At 38.2% G+C, this 22,003-nt stretch overlaps 1 protein-coding gene across 4 annotated transcripts in view; it reads left to right on the top strand.

Annotated features, from left to right (window-relative positions):
• Window positions 1-373: 373 nt before the first annotated feature.
• The window catches only part of smtn (smoothelin), an 81,433-nt gene continuing 59,803 nt past the window's right edge, over window positions 374-22,003 (top strand). For 2 of the 4 annotated variants that reach the window (XM_018091390.2, XM_018091387.2), the window contains exon 1: window positions 374-551. In XM_018091390.2, the coding sequence (XP_017946879.2) occupies window positions 501-551 (51 nt within the window). In that variant the 5' untranslated portion in view covers window positions 374-500. 4 annotated transcript variants of the gene reach the window in all.

Here is a 22,003-nt window from a genome sequence, read left to right on the forward strand (position 1 = left end):
ACTCGGTCATTGGAAAAACAGAGGTATTTATATTATGTTTCCAGGAAGAGTCAAAACCAGAGAAAAATATAGCACAGTCAGCAAGTAATCTTGTTTTAGACAGCGTAAGGTTTATCCATGTCCTGTATATAAAAAGTCAAGTGCTTTACTGCTCAAACCGTTGCCAGCGACAGTTTAAATTTGAAATATTCCTATTTACCTGCACTTTACACCCTTGTCTAAGGTAAACTACAAATCCCGAACAGGCTTGCGAGTGGCGTGGGCGTGGTGAATTCAATCCGACCAATCCTGATGTTGTTAGGCGGGCTAATTGTATATTCTTGTGTTTCGATTGGTCTTTAGATGCTGAGGGCAGGGTAAATGCTTGTCGAGTACCGGAAACGTAGTGATTTGAAGTTGAAGTGTATGAAGAGTTTGAGCTCAGATGAGAGCCCATAGTGGGAATTGCAAGTAGTGGTTGTGTCTCGGGGAGCCTGAAGGCAGAGCCACGCTACTGAGTCATGTCTGGGGAAAGGTTCTCCTGTATGGATGAGGGCAGCCTACGCAAGCTTGTGAGTATTAGAATCACATGGGATGAAAGTCTTCTGCATGTTTTTCTGCCAGTCTAGTAAGTGGCAGTGCCTAGCACCAGTTACCGTGGAATCTTGCATGTCAGTGCCTGGTCACAGGCTCTTGCCGGATGGATCTCTAGTTACAACCTTTGCGCTCGGCTTTACCTGCTTGGAGTTAAGGGTACAGGTGCAGAGTTTATGATGTGGGTGCCGCACAGGCTACTGGCTTCTTTGTGTGTGGGAGAAGGGACGCTACTGGAGACTTTCACTATTATGCCGCTTCCCGTTCCCTTTGGGTACCGGGCTGTTGCGCTGGGATGGGGACGTTCTTGTTTGTTGCCGCGTCTTTTTTTTTTGTCTGGGCTCGGTCAGAGTATGAAAGTTTTCCTTTATGATCACTCGCACTACCACTTTTGTCTTCGCCCATGGAGCAGCCGATCCCGGACCAGCCAAGTGGCAGTAATATCTGAGTCAGCGCCTCTCCTGCTTCCCCTGAACTTCGCTCCATTGTGCTTCCTGTGTGCCTGCTCCATGTGTGAGGGCTGTGCTGGTGATTCAGCCGCTTCTCTGTCTCTCTCGTCCTGATGATGCACTGAGCCATGAACAACACTGCTTTTCATCATTTTCTATTGCTTCTTGAGCTGTTAGGGTGAAGACACACGGAACTACTAGTTGCAGCTACTTTTTAGGGCTACTAAAATAGACAGTGCTGATCATTTGCTGATTGTCTCTAAGGGCGAAGACACACAAAGCTACTTAGTAGCAGCTACTTCTCACGGCTACTAAATGCCAGGAAATACCCTGCCATAGAAAATACTGAGAACTGCCTCTTCTAAAACACCCGTCAAGACAAATATTGGTAAATAACCAGCATTGTCTATTTTTGTAGCCGTGACAAGTAGCTGCTACTAGTAGCTCCATATGTCTTCACCGTAAGTGTGTTTTAGCAGAGGCAATTCTCAGTATTGTCTATGGTAGGGTATTTTTTGAAGTTTAGTAGCCATGAAAAGGTAGTTGCTACTACTAGTTCACTGTGTGTTCGCCATTAATGTGCATGCATTGTTTAGCTTGTTTGGAATGTGTAACTTTTGATGCAGCATGTGTGATAAAAATCATTTCTATCTTGTATACATTAGTGAGAGTGATTAATATATACAGTGTTACACTGAAGTATTGTATAAGCATTTTACTTTCCCCTTATGTGGGTGTCTCTGGCATCCAGTGTAGGTGTGATGCTCTTTGGGGAGTCTGTTGATCCTGCTGAGCAGAGTGACATTCTGGCTGCAGTTGTTGAGCAGAGCCTTTGTTAGTGATCAAGTGCACAGGGCTGAATGCCACAATAATGACTATTGGTATATTCCTACTGTGGCCTCAATCAAGTCTCTTGTGTCCCCTGTGCCTATATTGTTTGCTGCTGTTGCCTTCTAGGGCTGTGTTACTGCAGGTAGAGAGCTAATAAATGAAGATCACCATTTATTGGCATCCTTTTGTGTGTACAGTTATTGGAATTGGTTGTTTTACACACACTTATGTCTAATCACATAGTGAACAAAGTACCAGCATTAAATAGCCATTCATTTTTGGATCATTAGTGTTGCATATGACACCCTAGGTGCCGACAAGATATTCTGCATATCAAAATGTGTCTCAGAAAAGTGCTGAGTATGGCTTGCAGAGTGGGTCTAATAGGTACCTCAGGTATGCTTGATCATAAAAGTGAAGGTACAGTGCTTCAGTATATATTGTTAGGTTTTGCAAATGTTGTGGATTTCTATCGCTCAATTATGCCTGTAATGAAATATGTTTAACATATGGACTTGGTGTTTTGCAAGGGACTACAGATTGGACTTTGAACTTTACCTTCACTGATTGGGTTAAACACTAAGTTCACATTTTCACATTTATTGTTGCAATTAAACATGAAAATAGATAACTTTGCTGGGCATGAGCATATTCACACTAGTAAAGGTTGTGGTTTGACATTATATATTTGTCCCCCACCCCATGCATTGCCATCTGAAATTAAAAATGCCAGATTTGGATCCTAATCTAGAAACTAAAAGAACTAAATAAAATGTTAGAGACAGCAGGATTAGTAACATTTCAGTTTCTCCACAATACTTATTACCTACCAGTTAGTGCAACAGCTATTTTACAATGTGTAAAATCCATACTTTTGTTACCAAAATATTTGTACACATTTCTTTTGCATATAGGTTTATAGAAAACTAACTTGTTTGTTTGTCAAGTATAATAGGAATCTTTATATTTAACACCAATGAAGCATGCATTTCCCTTTTACTACTTGTATATGTAGAAGGCCGTGGCTCTTGTTTCTTTGTGTACTCTATCAGACCCTGAGAAAAAAGTATCAGTGTAATGTTATGTAAGTTTTTATTTTGCTTTCATCAAAGAAATAACTAAAGGTCCCTTCAGCACCTAATTGGCCCGTGTATGGGCACTGCCGACGGGACTGCCCAACCGTTATCTGGCCTGAAATTGGCCAGATTTCGATCGGGCAGGTTTTAAAATCTAGTCGGATCGGGGACCGCATCGGCTAGTTGATGCGGTCCCCGGACTGACTATGCCGTCGTTATAATTAATAACGATCAAATTAGCCTGGATTCTCACGATATCACCCACCCATTGGTGGGGGATATCAGGAGAAGATCCGCTCGCTTGGCGACTTAGCCAAGTGATCTGATCTTAAGGTGTATGGGCACCTTAAATCTCGCTCCCCAAACAGACACTGTGACTGGGCGGAGGTCTCTAACCCAATAGCAAATGCAATGTAAAGAAATATAATCATCATGGACGCCTATCATCGTATTATTTGTTTTATTTTAGCAGGTTGCAGCTTTGTTGAGGCCTGAGTGTGTTTTTTGCTTCTATTAAATAGCAGCGGCTTCTAATTTTTCCTAGTGGTTCCAGTCACTACATTCAAAGGAGCGAGGCATGGGTGTTGTCTATTAGTAGCCTTGGAGAAAAAGGTTTAAAGTGGACCCTGTCACCTACACATAAAAAGCTGTACATTAAAAGTCTCTTTCAAAGTAAACATGAAACCCAAATTAAATTTTTTTTATTAACAAATCCAAACCCATTATAAAGGTTTTTAAAAATCCCAGCTGTCATTCATATATATCTTGCCCCGCCTATATGCCTTAGGTATAGAGGCGGGGCAGACAATTACTTCAACTTTCCATTCAGCACTCACTTTCCCCCTTCCTCCTTGCCATCTAATTGTGTAGCTAGTCCATTGGGCCTGAGCATTCTGGCACATATACAAGATTTTGGGGTGATACAAAACTTGCATTAATAAGTGTCCACAAAATGGCATCTGCCTGCTTGCAGTAATTGTGTAATTCCAAAAAGAAGGGAACGAGATTTATATAATTTATATAGTGCAAGTGAAATGTATTTTGCTTGACAAACACAATAGAAAATAATTTGGTATGATTTCTTAGGGTGACAGGTCCCATTTAAGAACCACAGCTATAGGCAACATCGTAATTTATAAATATTGTGCCAGCAAGTTATGCAGCTCACCAGTTGTTTATAATAATCAATGGTAACAAACAAAACAGAATACAAATAGGATCACTATAAAGTAATGTAAACAATTCCTTAACTTGAAAGTAGAAAGAAGGTTTTTTTTCTGAAGCATTCGGTATCTATGCTGTAAGTTAATGATGTTATAAAATCACAGGACTTGTGCCAGAACACAAGCGCTAAAACTGTAAAGATTAAAATTGATTCTTGTCAATGATTTATCATCTTTTATATTTTACAAATCCATCCAAAGGTCTGATAGGAAATGTACTTCTCCATTAAAATGCAGTTTCCAGTTTTAAAAAGTTTCTTTTAGTTTAATAGCATTGGAAAAATGCCCAATGCCACCTGCACCCATCCATCCTAATATATTTATACTCTTGACCCATTCTGTGTGATGTGTTTATTTTAAAGCACTTTAATTAGTCTTTTCATTGCTGGCTTGCTTTACACCAGGGAGAAAAAAAGGTGTGTGCTATAGGCCTTAGGGATGTAAATAACTCGTCAAACTAGAACAATATTGCATCAATAACTGATTTTAAGTGCTTTAAAATAATAGCACATGAAATTGGGAAAGGGTCTTAATATATTTACAAGTCAGTGAATGGTGAACTTTGTGGCAGATCTTAAAGGTTCCAACTAAGTACTATTAGTGTGCTGGGCATTTGAAACCATTCATAAAAACAGTAGGCTTGTTACATATAGACTACATTTCAGTTTTTAGCTGATATTTTCAGCGCTGCTATGGATTGCCAATGAGTCAATTTAATGCACAGTGCCTGGGGAAGTGGTCCCAGCCTGCAGGTTCCCAGGGCACACATGCCAAGATTTTGCTTCAGCTTTTATAGGGAGCTGCAGTCAGTTACACTTTATCAGCTAGTCTTTGATATATTTTTGAGATTTTTAAACAATTAATAACATGCAGTCAAGATCCTTTTTGGTTTATGCAGTTTTTACTGGAGTTTTGGTTCCACAAATAATTTCATGTGAAAATGCTGTTGTGAATTTGTGGTTCACATACTCTGTTCAGTTACTTGTACCAGACATTTTTTAACAGTAATCTGGAATTTTAAGGATTTAAACCCTCAAATATAGATGCACATTGCTTTCACTTAATGGGGATAAACACTTTTTTTGAGGTTCTACTTGTACTTTCTACTTGTATTGTAAACTCCACTGTGAACTCTCTTGGATAAATTCACAGCTAATATGTAAACCTGCCAGGAGCAGGGTTGTTAGAAAGTGTTGGGTTGTGTTTTTACATCAAGAGGACTTTGGTGTAAAAACACAAATACTGCAGCTTAGTACATTGGCACTTGTTAGTCTCCCAAGATGATGTTCAGATAGTTCTCATTAGAGCATGCTTTATATATTGCTTGACAGGTGTTCAGTTGGTTCATTCATAGGACAGGGGGTTTCTGTAGATAAAATGGTGATTTTTTGTAGTCGGTTTACTCTGATTCCAGTGGATACCTTGAATAGCTGCTTTGTTTGGTACAGACGCAACATAGATTTAGAAACACAGGGGCTCTCAGATTGTTGGCTATGGCTATTTTTCCACTGTAATTATGATTTAAACAAATACATTTATGAAGCACAAGACCTATAAAGAAAAATATTATAATGTATATCCTTAGAAATGCTGCTTAATGGTGTCTTCAGATATAGTCGTGAGTTAGTGATATCAACCGCTAGAGTTTCTGGGCCTAACTCATTGCCTGTGAGTTTGTCATTTCTATCTGTTTGTGCATTGCGCGGCAGCCTACAGGGAGGGAGAGAGATTTCAGTGATGTCACTGGAGTCTTCTAACTGCTGTAGGCTGCCAGCACCATATCTCACAGAAGCAAGCAGGGATCTAGGAATTAAGATATGCAGTAAGTACTTAAAAAGGATGCCTTTAGATTTACTTTTAATTTATATTAACCTTTCCTTGTCCTTTAATTGGCTTTTTGGTAGCCCCTATGTTGGCTGGCAGCCTACAGGATGCTTTTTGCCAGTACAGCTGTTTTTATGCAATCAAAACTTCATTTCAAGCCAGGAATTCAAAAATATGCTCCTGCTTTGGGGCCACTGGGAGCAACATCCAAGGCGTTGGTTGAGCAACATTTTGCTCATGAGCCAATGGTTGGGGATCACTACATTTGAAACGAAGAGCATGTTCTTGGGAGCTAGTAAAATTATCTGCATGTAGACAAAAGGTGCAATACTAAGGGGGAGATTTACTAATCCACGAACAGTCCGAAGGCGTCCGAATGCGTTTTTTCGTAATGATCGGTATTTTTCTGACTTTTTCGTCGCCGTCGCGACTTTTTCGTATGTCCCGCGATTTTTTCGAAAAAGTCGCGCAAAATACGATAAAGTCACGCCGGTGACGAAAAAGTCGAGACAAATACAAAAAATCGCGACGCCGACGAAAAAGTCGCAAAATTTTCGTTTCCAATACGATTTTTTCCCATTCGGATTCGGGGATTAGTAAATCTGCCCCTATGCCTGTCTTTAGAACTAGCTTTTGAAAAAAAGAAAAATTGCCATGTTCTGAAGATATAGAGATTTTAGTGATCAGTACCTTGTACTTGATCCTAGGGATGCACCGAATCCATGTTAAGGGATTCGGCCAAATAGCGAACTGAATCTGAATCCTAATTAGCATATGCTAATTTGGATTTGCAGGGGTTAAATGAAAAATTTTACACTTCTGCGTCTATGCGGCGATATTAACCCTTCGGCCAGATTCAGACAAATCCTGGCCAAATACAGAACCGAATCCTGGATTTGATGCATCCCTAATTGATCCTAACTAAGATATAATTAGTCCTTATTGGAGACAAAACTATCCTATTGGGTTTATTTAACGTTTAAATACTGTTTCAGCAGACCTCGTTTCGTACGATAATCGGTGCGTGTATGGCTTGTCGGCGAGTCGACCGATATCGCAGGAAGCTGCTGATATCGGACGACTCGCCGATCGGACCAGTTTGAAAATTTTGATCGGGCGCCATAGAAGGCGCCTAACCAAAATTCTCCCTTCAGAGCTGAATCGGCAGAAGGAGGTAGAAATCCTATTGTTTCTACCTCCTTACCTGCCGATTCAGCCCTGAATGGTGTGTGGCGGATCTTACGATGTTTCGTGCGACCGATGGTCGTACGAAACACCTTTAAGGCATGATGATCCAAAATATGGAAAGAACCCTTATCTGGAAAACCCAGGTCCCAAGCATTCTGGATAACAGGTCCCATACCTTTTTATGTTTCCTTTTACTGTCTGGTAAGAGCTTATAATTCAAAAGTGTTATAATCATTGTTTTTGAGGGTTCCTTTTTTGATTAAATATAGGTTACAGTACTTATATTGTAGGTAGTGTTTACTGGTATTATCTTGTTGAGACTGACAGACAGAAAGGGTTGTTATGAATCTACTTTCTTCTTTAGTCTAGGATATTAATGTCTCAAGAAATAGAAAGAAATAACATGTGATAATTTGAAACACTCCAAAAATCTTCTGTTTTAACAAGTCTCACACAGGAGCAGTTTCTGCTTGCCTTACATGCCAGTCCATCAGTTTAACAGGCTTTCCTGCTGTAAGTGATGAAATACTCTGCAAATCCATGACTTTAATCTTGTTTCAGAAGAGCTTCTGTGATCTTTTGTTTATAAATGTTTTCTCCTTATGAAGCAACTTCAGGAATTCCTAAGGTTTTTATGCACGTTGTTATTTTAACTTTGGGTGCAGTATGTTCCTCTACTGTATGGAATAGCCAATGAATTCATATGAAAGTAGTGAACAAGGCTGACCTTTTCTACTCATATTATGAAATAAATGCATACATACATTCTGCGCTATTGAAATATCTATAGTACAGAAGTCCTTTCCTTCTCCTGTTTATCATACTCTGCCGCTCCAGGGGGTCATGTTGTAAAATATTAGCTAAAGTTTTGCATAGTATTTTCCTAGCTGAGCTAGCTGAAAGCTTGCCGTGTCCATATTTTAGCATATTAGTTGGTGTGTTACATTAAACAGTCAGTGTTTTATGCCTTGAAGACTGGATTTTATTTTATTATGTAGGTGAGGCATAGATTAGAGTACATTTATTATAAACAGAGGCCAAGGATTAACTGAAGTCTAAAGATTTTACAACAGGTAAGTGAAGAGCAGACTGGGAGGGGCATGTATTTGTGAGTCTGTAGGAAGCGTGATGGTTGAACAACAACAACAGAGAACAAACAAAAATACAAGAAATAACAACGGGAGCAGTTAATCTTATTCCTATAAAACCAGGCACATCTGATAGAGGCATAAAAATAGGAAAACAAATGTAATAAGACCTGCTACAAAGTTGCTTTAATTACTTCAGTCTGCAAAGTACTGAAGTTATTTTTCCTCTTATGGAAGTTTGCAGCTGGTGCTGCCTGAATTTTATGGTATTTACCCAAAGTATTTAAAGGAGAACACCAGACAAATCGGCACAATTTATACTGAAAGGTTGCTCTGATTTCATGACGGAACAATATCAGTATAGTTGCTGTTAGAAGCAGTGTCTGTCCCATTATCCAAATATTCTTGTGGGGTACGGGTACAGGAGCTTTCTGGGCGAAAACTTTATTTACAGACAAAAATGTTTACAGGGTAACCCTTTTGAAATAAAAAATAACAAAAGTGGTATAAAGGTGATACCTTTATTGGCTAACTAAGATAACCATAGCAAGCTTTCAGAACATTTTAGTTCCTTTTTCAAGCTGATTGGCTAACATGGTACATCACCTTTTCCTGCATTTACAGACAGAAACCGAGGGAAAGGGGGAACGGGTATCAGTCGTCTTCTTCCTTTGTGAAAAGTTGTAGTTATGCTACTGAGGCAGGGGTTGGTTTCCCACCCCCTCCTCCTCTACTGGCACGGTACAAAACCCAACACTGTGTAGTGTAAGCACCAACTTGATTCGAACATTTAAAGGAAGCTAACAATTTTTTTGTTAACAAGGTAAACATCCTCTTTAAATACGGTAATTACTGTGTGGTGTACACCAATCGACAGCAAGTTGTGTCAGTTATTTCCATTCCTGGTTGCTGGTTATACCCATAAGGAGCTACTATTAGCAGCTATCACAATGCTGATCATTTACAGATAATTGTCTCTATGTGTGTTTTAGCAGAGGCGATTCTCAGTATTGTCTATGGCAGGGTATTTTCTGGCATTTAGTAGCCGTGACAAGTAGCTGCTACTAAATAGCTCCATGTGTCTTTACCTTTAACATGCTGAAAGCAGAAATGACAGGACTTGATTTTTGTCTGTGTTCACCCTATCTATTTTATGGGTACAGAACTGCAAATATGAACAAGACCAGCTCTAGCCAGTGGTAGCTTAGATTTCACACAGTTGGTAAGGGGGAGGAAAAAGGCAGGGGGAGAAGGAGAGAGGAGCAAACTGAGCAGACTCATGCCCATGCCCTGAAGGATTTTTCTGAGAGACAGAAGTCTGAAACACAAGATCATGTGTACAGTACACAAAAGAAGAAAAGAAATCCTGTTTTTCTTTTGATAGAGGACTATTCTGTGAGTGCCTATGGCTGTTTTTACATAGACCTTTCTGATAAAGCTTACTTAGTTTTTACCTTTCCTTTTCCTTTAAAGGAAAAGTAACACTTTTCCCTTGACCAAATCCCTTTAAAGGAAAAGTAACACTAAATTTTTTTAAGTAAAAAATCTATTCTACCCTGCCCCAATAATTGCCCTATCCTGCAAACCATTTATTATTTTGAATGCTTTAGTACAAAATACCTGTTAAAAACGGTCACTTGAAGAACGGCGATACGGAGATGCAGGGGAAGTATCGGGGGAAGCAGCCCCTATGCGGCAATCGATTGATCGAGTTTAGCCTTGCTTCTGTATAGGAAGGAGTCGGGCTAGGCTCGATCAATCGATCGCCACATAGTGGATGCTTCCCCCGATACTTCCCCTGCATCGCTGTATCGCCTTTCTTCAAATGACCGGAAGCCAAGTTTTAACAGGTATTTTGTACTAAAGCATTCAAAATAATAATTGTTTTGCAGGATAGTGCAATTATTGGGGCAGGGTAGAATAGATCTTTTACTCAAAAATTTTTTTGTGTTACTTGTATGTATGTATGTATGTATATTTTTATTTATAAAACACTACTTATGTACGCAGCACTGTACAGTAGAATACATTAATTACTTTTCCTTTAAAGGGGTTTGGTCAAGGGAAAACATGGTTTTCTACAAAATACATCAGCTAATAGCGGCCCTCCAGCAAAATCCTGCATTAAAATCAATTTTTAAAAAGAGCCAACAGATTTTTTTTTTTTTTTTAAATTCAATTTTGATGTTTGACCTGGGGCTAGAGACATATTCTTAGTTTCCCAGGTGCCCATGAGCTGGGAGACCAGCATAACTTCATGCCATATGTTGGGCTGCTCCCCAGGCAAATTCTCCTTTGATTATGTTAGTGTACACATCCCTTAGGTGCACTCATGTTCTTTCTCCATGCTGGGTATTGTTTCTTAGTGGGGGGGAGGAGTGATAACCTGTGTGTGTGTGTGTTTTTTTTTTTTTAATCAGGACACTGGTACATCATTTTTTTGCATTTTAATGCCTTTGCAGGCTGAAATTCTCCATTTTACTTTAACTCATTGCCTGAGGACTCTGCTCCCACGGTAGAGCAGATTTACAAAGGCGGGCCACGCCCCTTAAAATTAGTAGGTTCCTTGTTGGTTTTGCAGCAGTTCTGGGGTTCCAGAAAAGCAAAGGTTAAGACAGGCAGTGGCAAATGGTTTCCGCTTTACTGAAGGAACTAACTGTTGTTCTGACCATTTTCCAACTGATATTCATTACGTTTTGCCTGATCCTTATCTGTACCCCCCAAGCAGGAGTTCATCTACATTGTAAAGTGGCTAGCTGCTACTGGCTAAATACCCTGGGTTCCAGTCACTGTGGCATTCCATCTTATACTCCTATGCCTTGCAACAAATGGGGCACATTTTCATCTTTTTTCAGTGATGTTAGATTTTTATGTATCTCTATCTAAGCAAAAATATGCTTCCTCTAGGCACAGCTTGTATTTAATCATAGCTTCTTTTCAGAACATACTCATCTTCAGTTAAATCTTATAAATTCAATTACAGCCTGCATTGGAACATTAAATTACAGTATTAGGTTAAATAGTTTTATAAGTAACATGACATCATTTGTACCAACTAGCTCAGTCTTCCCAGGATAAAGCAATAAAGTCAATGGAAACTGTTGGAACAAGTGCAGTCCAAGGATCTCCGCAGAAAATAGGATGCCATCACTTCATAAAACCCCAAATTTTCACTGTATTTAATTTCTTGCTCCCATATAGAGGAAGATTTGGCTGCTTCTATACCTCCTTTCTAAACCATGCTTGATTTAAAATCTGTATCTTAGATTTTAATGGAAAACAAAATGAGGTGAATTTATAAGCAGGAATTAAAAGAATAAATGTTTTCTGTGAAACAGACACAGATGTTAGAAATGTCCGAAAATCCCTCAAAGATTTAAAAACATGGGAAACATAGGCCTTAAGTGGTCAGCAGGCCCTTTAAATCTTTTTAAGTGGGACTGTATATTGTGATTTATGCTGACATGGGAACGATCTAAACTGAACCACTGAGCAAAGAATCGGTGAACCGTATATGGCCAGCCCTGGGAAATATGGTTAAATTAAGAATAGAAGCACCGCAGTAATGCAGGACTTTACTTTAGCATACTCAGGTGTAATCAAGGCCTGATTATACTTTTTCTGACATATATGTTTCAAAGGTACATTTTTTTTATAGGAGTTATGCCTCATGACATTTTTTTCCAGCAGTTTTAAAGATTATTAGAATATAGGTGTCTACAGTTTTTGCTTGTTTACTGAAATCCATTGCAGTTGCAAAATTACTGCTGGAGCATACCTTATGAACATATGATATTATGTGCAGATGGCCAACAAAGGACAAGTTAAAAAATCTTTCTAAGCAAGTTAAATAAACCCGGTTTCATTAGATAATAACTATACAGTGATTAATAATTGGCTTGTTTGCCGTAACCAAGAAATAGACTTAATATCACTTTTTCTAAAGAAATTGATTAGAGTATTTAGGATCTAACATTCTGTTACGGCATTCTGCTTAGACCACACTTTATACATCAGTTTGCGCTTTCCCAGGCTTCCTCTGTTGCTGGTCCTTCTTCAAACTTCATAACTGGAATCAACAGCAATCCATACATATTAAAATACCTTTAGTCAATGTTTCAAGCCAAAAGGCTCTTTATCAAGCTCATGATCTTGGATATAAAACAATGTTATGAGTATTTTCAAGAAGATCTAATACACAAAGTATTCAGAATGCCTCAGCCCACGGAAAAACTGGAGAAACTTCTCTCCAAATTGTATTGCTGATTTGATTCTGTATGTTCTTGTAAGATTTTATATATACGAAGGGGGAAGTAAAACATTTGTCTTTACAGGGCCTTTACTTGTTGCTCTGGCAATAGAAGCAGTAGTTGAATTGTAGTAGCAGACAACTATGCCGGTATTATTTCTTTGCTTTAGTTAGATAGTCCTAATTCATTTTCTGCATAGTTTTTGTCTTTAGAAATAGTGTAGGCTTGCATAATTCTGTCAGACTTCATTTTATCAGGTTTTCATCTACAGGAAATTTGTGTGTGTTGCCTATGCCAAAGGTTTCTTAATCCTGCTGCATTACATTTAGGCACATCAGCAAAATTCTGGACTCCTGGAGTGCCAGAGAGTTTAGCATACATACCAAATCCTGTATTCTATACATCCCAAAAGGGCCTCTACCAGACTGTTTGGAGCCAAATAGTACAATTACGGGGATCAGTTTACCCTGCACTACCCAAATTCCATTGCTTTCCTTTCCAGCTCACAGGCTGATGAACTGGTATATTAAAGATATTTTGCTTAAGTTGGTGCTAGACCTTGCCAAATAAGATATATGAAAGGGAAGCTTATAAAAATGCCATGATTGTAGGTACAGCTATATATTTTAACCTTAAGGGAAAGTGATACTCCTTTTATAACATGAGATCATTCAGTTGGACTCATGTAGACAAGGTGTGTAAGGTGCAACTATCTAAACTTCCAAAAACAAACTATATATATATTGCAGAAGAACGCCACTCTCAGGATTTGCTGAATTACTCAACCAAAGATTTCTTTTGTTTAAACTAGAAAGACATACATGATTCCACAGATTAAAATGAAACCTTGATTCTCTATGCATGACTCGGAAGAAGCATTTTTCACCCCCCCCCCATCCCCCTTAGGCTCACAGTGTCATGTTTAGTAATTGCCCTTACCATTATTATGAATGATGGATTTTGTTGTTTCAAGACCCTCTGCTTTCCACAGGTGAGTATCACTTAAAAACATGTCAGCCAGAATTTCCAAGATATAATTACCAGAAAAGTGTATACAAGCTTTCACTCTATTGCCAGTAAAAGTGAATGGGTGCAATGTTGAGAATTTTTTCTTCCTTATGGAAATATCTAAATTACCTCTTAATTACACCTCCTAAGTTATGTCTTTGTCCTGTACAGACTAACTTAAAAACATTTATTTTTAGATTTTGTATACAGGTATATAAATATCCCTTGCTTTCTTTAGCAAAAGTGAAATTAAGTAAATACTGCCCATCAAGTGTTTTTAAATAGTTGATGACCTGCCACAGTCTATGGAGAATGTTTGTTTTTGCCAAACATACTGCCCTGTTATGTATGTTAGGGTGACTTATTGTAAGCTCTACTGGTGGTATTTATTAAAAATATGTGAGTTATACCTGTAATATTTATACTAAGCCCCAAATTGAAATCCAGCTGTGTGGATTTGAAAATGTTAAGAAAGCTCTCAATACAGCTGTTTTATATCCTTTTAAAACCATATATATATATATATATATATATATATATATAATCTATATATATATATATATATATATATATATATATATATCTATATATATATATATATATATATATATATATATATATATATATATATATATATATATATATATATATATATATATATATATATATATATATATATATATATATATATATAATATATCCCACCGGCTAGAATGTAAATCGCTGGTGGGATGGCATACAAATCGCCGACGTTTCCTCTCCGTGTATGCCATCCCACTAGCGATTTACATTCTAGCCAGTGGGATTGCATTTCGTCCGCGACAAATCTCCCTTGTCGTGGCAACTAATCTCCCAGTCTGTCACGGCCCTTAACGTGGGAGGAAAGGTGGAACTTTCAAGATCCAGTTGTGGAACATCTAGCTGAGAATACACATAAAATAAACATAGACATGCCAGATAGGCTTAACAGTGATATCATTTGCCAAATAATTAAATATTATTTCAAGTGTTGTGGAAAAAATTAGGCTAAACTATAGCATCTACTGAGCTAATTGGGCAAGTTATGCAAAACAAGTAATTTAAGCACTGTTGGTGTAAGTAGTAAACACAGGCAAAAGGGGAACTACACCGAAAATATATATAATTCATGATGAGATGTGCTTAGTTATTTGTAAGTGGAATCGCTATTGGCAGTAGTATTTGTCAGCCACTTTCTGTTCTCTGAAAAATTTGTTCTCACACCACCGTGCAGTGACCATTTGTATCCGTATAATATTCTATTAGTATTTTTATATATAAATATATATATATATATATATAATAGTGATTCTTGTATTTGCAACATTGTACATTCAAGCAAGAAAGGGAACAATATAATACTATATGTAACCTGGATATACAACCTGGATTCAAGTGCCCATGCTCCGTATTTTCTTCTCCAGTGGTACTTCCATAAATACCTTTCATTCTTCTTTAAAGATGCAATTTAGTTACCGGAAAATAAAAAAAAAATTAAAAAATGACAGCATTTTATGTGTATGTTATGTGTGTGTATATGTATATAACACGTCACGTCACTTTTTTCACAACCTTCTTTGAATTTCCCACCATACACAGTATTTATGGTTGTTGTTCATAGGTTGATGTAACTTTGACAAAGGCTGGTGTAACAGCCGAAACGTTAGTTCACTTTTTTGGCATTAAAAAAAATGTTTTATATATATATATATATATATATATATATATAATATATATATATATAATATATATATATATATAATATATATATAAATTTAGTCATCTGCTTGCTTTGATTTAGCCTAGCAACCAGGCTGTAGTCATCCCCAGCATTATGACTTGGAAGCTGGAAATAAGAAACCTGTTTGAAGATGATTTGAAATATATATAAAGAATAAAGATCAGCCTGTCCTGGTGGTATCAGGCAGTTGTTGTATCATTTACTAGCATTTTTGCCTTAAAGAAGAACTACACCCCATCTAAAAAAGCTCCGTTAACTGCCTTCCTCGACCCCCCTCATCTCTCCCTTATCGCATACTCTGTAGCTTAAAAAAAACTACCCCTGTCACAAACCCTAACCTAAAAAATGCAGAGCAGCTCAGTGGCGTACCTGGGCACCATCTTCTGTTCAGTTGTAGAAGCTTCGGTTCTCACTGACAACATGGATTCTGCTTGAGCATGTGCAGTTGAAGCTGATTTCTTGATTGCCCCAACTCCGCATGCTCAAGCAGGGTCCGTGTCGGCGGTGTGACACGAAGCTTCTATGATTTAACAGAAGATGGCGCCCAGATACACAGCTGCTCTGCAGTTTTAGGTTGGGGTTTGCGACAGGGGCAGTTTAAGTTACAGAGTATGCGATAAGGGAGAGATGAGGGGTGTCGAGGCAGGCAGTTAAGGGGGCTTTTATAGCTGGGGAAGAGGTGTAGTTCTCCTTTAATGTGCTAACACAGACTTATCATTCTTCACTTTTGCTTGTATTTATTAATTACCAGCAGCTTATGCTGACATTTTTTAATGTGCTGGTAAGTCCATGTTGATCTTATTTTGAAGATTTGCAAACGTTGGTCTTTTACATCTGGATCTCTTAACTTTTAAGGGCTTTACTTGAATCCTGGGGCCAGCAACAAGCTGTTTCACAGGTGTTTCTTGTCCATGAGTAAAACCTCACAATTCTTATAAATATTGCATTTAAGGGCAACCTTTTAAGGGCTTGGATCAGTGTGATAAAAAGCTGTATATGTCTATGAAAACTGAGTCACACAATGTGAAATTTTACTTGGCAGCAACTTCTGCCAGTGACAAAATAATTCATTTTGGCTGTAAAGAGTAATCTGTGACCTAATGGTGATCTTAAAAAAATTGGAAGCCATGCATGATCCTCAAGCTCTTTTGCCAGATAAGGTGTTCTAACTTAAAGATATAATTTTTGCAATACATGTAACAAGCAGAATATGAAGACAGGCATATGTTACTTACCTTTTATAAATATGCTTGGGAGTATTATGTATACTTAGTACTGTACACTTTAAGGTAGATCTGTAGATTTTCATGGTTATGAAAAGACCTGGCAATAATATGTGCTGTAAAAGCAAGTGGAAATATCATAACAGTTAGGTTGGGTGAGACCAATACCTAAAAAAGCTCCCAGGGAAATTACATTGCCAAGGGTCAGCAAATTACTAATAGGAAATTGTCATGCTTGTGTTACACTGCAATATGCCCATACCACAAGGTCTGTTGTTCATTTAATGTTGTAAGTTAGCACTGCATACAGTATCTAATTTTTGAGAATTTTTTTCTCCATAAAACTCGTAATACACCACTAGTGTTCTAAGTAAGTAAATTAACAAAATGTAATTACAGATAAATTATGATTGAAAAGTGTGGCTTACCACCACTGTCACACTCCTTACTTTACATACAGAGTTTATCGTGCAATTTTTGGCTTCAAGATAATAATTTTTCCCCTTCTGGCTATTGTCCTCTCTCCTTTCCTATCCCTCTTTTTACAATGTGCCATATATAACTGCTTAGTCCACTTTTTCTCTGCTGACTCTCTACTTTAACCAATTCAGTCTAGTTTTGCCTTTTCCATTCAGCTGAGACTAACCATTCTGCAATGACTTTCTATTTGTTAAATCTAAAGGATATTTCTATATACATATACTCCCTGACCTCTATGCTGCTTTTGTATCCTACTGACATACAGGGTACAGCACTCTTCAGCATCCAGTCATACTCTTACTGCTTCTGTCCTGTCTCTTACTGCTCCTTTTTCCTCGTTCCTAAAGGAATCTTTTTGGGGTCCAGGCTCTGTTCTTGGACCTGCTACTTTTTTTTTTTTTTAAATTCTGATCTACATCTCTTGGTCAACTCATCGGCATCTGTCTCCACACTCTCCTTCATTCCTTGCAAAAACTTGCCAACAAAAACTGCCAAATTACTTGTTCACTCGTCATTCATCTCCTGAATAGTCTATTGCAATCTCCCCCTTACTCATCTACTTAATCTGTCAAACTTCCTCTCTGGAAGCCCTTGCGTTGATTTCCAATACATCACACGTCCAATATAAACTCCTGACTCCTTTAGTGACCTTGACTTGCCTCTTTTCTCTTTATATTCATGCCTAAAGAACTCTAACAGAGCAGCTCCTTTCCTGTGGAATTCATTCCACACCATCTGACATTCCCCTTACCTGTAGAGTTTAAAATTGTTTCTTAAAGGAGAACTAAAGCTCAATAGCTCAGTAGTAAGCCCCTAAGCAGGGAAGATCTTTGCCTTCAAAGATGCCCCCAGCTGCTTCCAGTTACCTGAGTTAAGGGACCAACTTACAGTATGCTGTGCATATAGAATATATATTTTGCAATATACAACTAATTTGTAACTACTACAAATGATTAGTACATGCGTTCTATTTATAATTTTACCTTAAAAATATTTGCCCAGTCCGTTAGCATTAGAAGCTATAACTGACAGGTTGAGAAGGGACAGTCAGGTTGTTACTAAAAGTTCCTAAACCAGATTGTTTAGCCAATTACAAAAGGTGCCCTATCAGCGAAAAAGATCAATATTCATTTTTTAAGTGTCAATATCACTTTAAAGCTTACACACTTACCTCTTCAAGCTTTCTTACCCACTCATCAATTCCCAGAAATAACACATAAACCTTCACACATCACATCCTGCTAAAAGGGGTGGTCTACCATTTGTTTTTTTTTTCAATATGTATTCTACTGATATGTGCACTGGTAGAAGCTTTCAGGCTGTGAAGTGCACACATTATTTTTCCTGCTCTCCTCAAGCATTTACAGGGGAGGACTGAAGTGATACAGATTGGGACACACAGCCAAAATATATTTCGATTTGTTTTTCATGAGTTTGCTGCGTGCCCATACCTAAACCGATTCATTTGTATCACTTCAATCTTTCTTTGGGTAGGGCATGAGGAGGGAAGAAAAATACTGCATATGCATATTGACAGCCTGAAAGCTTCTACTGGGAACATAGGTGATATGATTGACAGGCTTGTTGATGTATTCTTCCAAGCCATTTATTATAAAAACAGAGCAAAGGGCAATATAGCCACTTAAAGAAGTTTTTCACCTTTGTACAGCATTCACAGATCTAATAGTTCACATTAATAGAACTGTGGAAATTAATATTTCCACAATATTTGTGATGTGCATTGTCCATTTGCCTATGCCATTGCAAGGAGGAAATTAACTAATTCATGTACACAAGCACCAATGAATTGGTCCAATGGGAAAAAAGTAAGGGCAAAACATGTACATAATATAAGCATATAGGAGGTTCTCAGTGTGTCATAATAGGCCACTCAGAAAACTGATCAGAGAGACAGAAGGACTGATTTAACAGGTAGAAAAAGATGCTTTTATAGTGGCCTTTTTACTTTTTTTTTTTATATATGAAAAATGGATTTCTAATGTGCTTGAGAGCATTGTTGGTGGTTTAATAAGATTTGGACATTGAAGGTGAACAGCCCCTTTAACTTGGCTGCTCCGTTTAGCCAGAATCTGGGCCTTGTGCCTGCCGGAAGAAATATAATGGGCAAATCAACAAAAGGCAAGGGGAACTCGATTTTCACCTCGGCAGGTAAGAAATCGCATTTCTAAAAAGCAATATCGCATTTATTTTTGCACCAGAAAAGCAACTGCGTTCCCTCCAAAATGGCGCCAGCACAGTATACAAATGAGGAGGAGAGGGATCCAATGCAATTAAATTCTTTAGAAGCAGAAGCTTGAACCAAAAAATGTTTGTTTTTATAGTTGTTATATAGGTGTGTAGGCAGCCATCTCAATGCAACTGTGCCTGAGTCTGAGCTTTCAGAAGGAGCCAGCGCTCCTGCTTTCAGATAACCTATTGTTTCTTCTATTCCATGTAACTGGAGTCCCAAGCCGGACTTGTATTTTTTTTATTGAGTGTTATTCTGATATCTACCACTTTTAGTGGTACAGGTTTCAGGGTGCTGCTTCCCATTGTTCTGCTGATCAGCTGCTGGGGGGGGGGGAAAGGGAGAGGGTGATATCACTGTAACTTGCAGTGCAGCAGTAAAGGGTAACTGAAGTTTATCAACCACAAGCCACATGACTGTGGCACCCATGTGAAATTTCAAAGTAAAATTTAAAAAATATTATAAAACAATCTGTTTGCATTTTTGAAAAACAGATTGCAATACAGGACTCTGCTGGAGAATCTCTATTAACTGATGCGTTTTGAAATAAAAATGTTTTCCCACGACAGTAGTAAAGTGATAGTTATTAGAAAATTATTTTATTTTTGGGAAGAATACATTAAGAAATCCCTAAAAGCTGAACCACCCAGCTACATATATTTACATCTTGCTTCTCACTTTATCCCTGTTTTTATAGATTGTTAGCCATTTGGGCAAGGCCCTCATTAGCTACTGTATCAGCATATCTTATTATATAACCTTAGGCTAATGACTGCTAGTCATTGGTTAGGCTTGGGTGCGGACACACGGAGTAGATTTTGCTGCAGAAATGCGTGAATATGCATTTTTGTGCCAAAATCCTTTGTGTCTGCTCCCAGGCTGGCAAAATGCCTGTCTGTTTATACTCTGGAGACAGTGGATTGGCCGAAACCTGGCCAAGAATCGGCACCATGTGGCAGTAGCCTTATGCAGAGTGCTGGCAATATATGTTGGCTCTTGTAAATGTAATAATAAAACTGTAAATATTTACTGTTTCTACTATGAGAAATTAGTTTATTGCTGAATTTCATTTTTGCACTGGAAATTAGAGGAAAATTTTACACTCCACAGGTAAATTTGGCCCCGCTCAGGAGACAGCACTCCTGATTATACTTCTCCTTTTTTGTTAAAACTCTGCTTTTCTTTGCACATGCCCAAGTGGCGGGAAGAAGGAAAAGGGTTGCGTGCTTGCAGGTACCACAGGCAGGTGCAGTTTTCTGCTTACAGGAGGATGGGGGGGGGGGGGGGTTAACCTTTTGGCTTCCCTTGGTACCTTTTCTTCTCACAACCCTTAGGGCTGTGGCCCACTGGGAGATTAGTCGCCTGCGACAAATCTCCCTTGTCGTGGGTGACTAATCTCTCCGATATGCCATCCCACCGGCGAGAATGTAAATTGCCGGTGGGATGGCATACGCGGCACATCGATTTGCCAAAATCGAGGCAACGGCGGCGATCGTGGCCGCATTTGCTATCCCACCAGCGATTTTACATTTTAGCTGGTGGGATGGCATTTCGGGAGATTAGTCACCCACGACAAGGGAGATTTGTCACGCGGCGACTAATCTCCCCGTGTGCCACAGCCCTAATGCTGCTTGAATAGAGCCCCCAGCATGCTTTAACGCTTTGAAAGGGAATGCTGCTTTTAACAGCAGTTATTTTCTCAAATAACTCATTGCAATTGCAGAAGTATGTCTGTGAATGTTATAATATCTTTTCATATATTTTATATATAAAATCTTTTCAGAAAATTATATATGACTGTTGTTTTTATGTGTAAGATGTAAAGACTGGATATGTGTAACATGACTTGGTACAGCTTTTTTCTTGGATTTCTGTGTCTTATAATTTGTATCTAATGTTCGTTTCAGTCCCTTGCTTCCATATCCCTGAGACCACAGTGACTTGCACAGAATGTGTGCTTTCCCTGCTTATTTGGAGTCTGACGTTCTTTGGCATGGCATGGAGTAAGGATTACACCATATAAGGAAAAACTCCACATAACTGACAATTTGTTACGTCTCCCCCTCACTACACTTCACTAATTTCCTTCCACACTTCCTCCTTCTCCGCATCACAAAATCCAGTTGTAATTTCCTTCTGTAGGAGATATATGATTATTATAATATGTGTAAGTGAATTTTATTTTTTTTTTAAGTGAGAGAAACTTACTTGGTTCAAGAAATTATCTTGCAGAAAACTGGTTCAGTCCTTGTCTGATCGCCACAAATAATTCCTCTTTTCAACCCCCTGAGATATATGAATTAGGACCTAGATGTTTACCGATGGGAAGGTTGTGTGTGCAGTGATGTGTTCACCAATGCAGATGTTTTATATTAACTATAGTGGCCTTAGCCAATCAAGTATAGTACAGAAATTGTTACCTGTAGTCTGTTAAAAAGAGAAATTAAAATGTTTTAATGTAAGATATCTGCTTGTCAGATTGTTTTGAAGTGCATTTGAAGCACTGGTATCAAAATAGAAACTTGTTTATACAAGGGCAGTTCCTTGCTATTTTTTTTTTTTTTTAATCCCCTACTTTACACACAGGGTGTGTATTAATGCTCTAATGAATGTTTAATTTGTTTTCATCTTTCTCTTCTTATAACCAGAATACATTGTTAGAAATGGTCATCTCTGTTTAAAAACAAACAAACTCATACTTTTTCAAGCTGAAATCTGTGTTAGACTGGCACACAGGCTCTGGAGTGGATTTTGGTGCTGAAATGTGCAAGTATCCATTTTTA

Source organism: Xenopus tropicalis, chromosome 1, assembly GCF_000004195.4.
Source record: "Xenopus tropicalis strain Nigerian chromosome 1, UCB_Xtro_10.0, whole genome shotgun sequence".
NCBI classification, from domain to species: Eukaryota; Metazoa; Chordata; class Amphibia; order Anura; family Pipidae; genus Xenopus; species Xenopus tropicalis.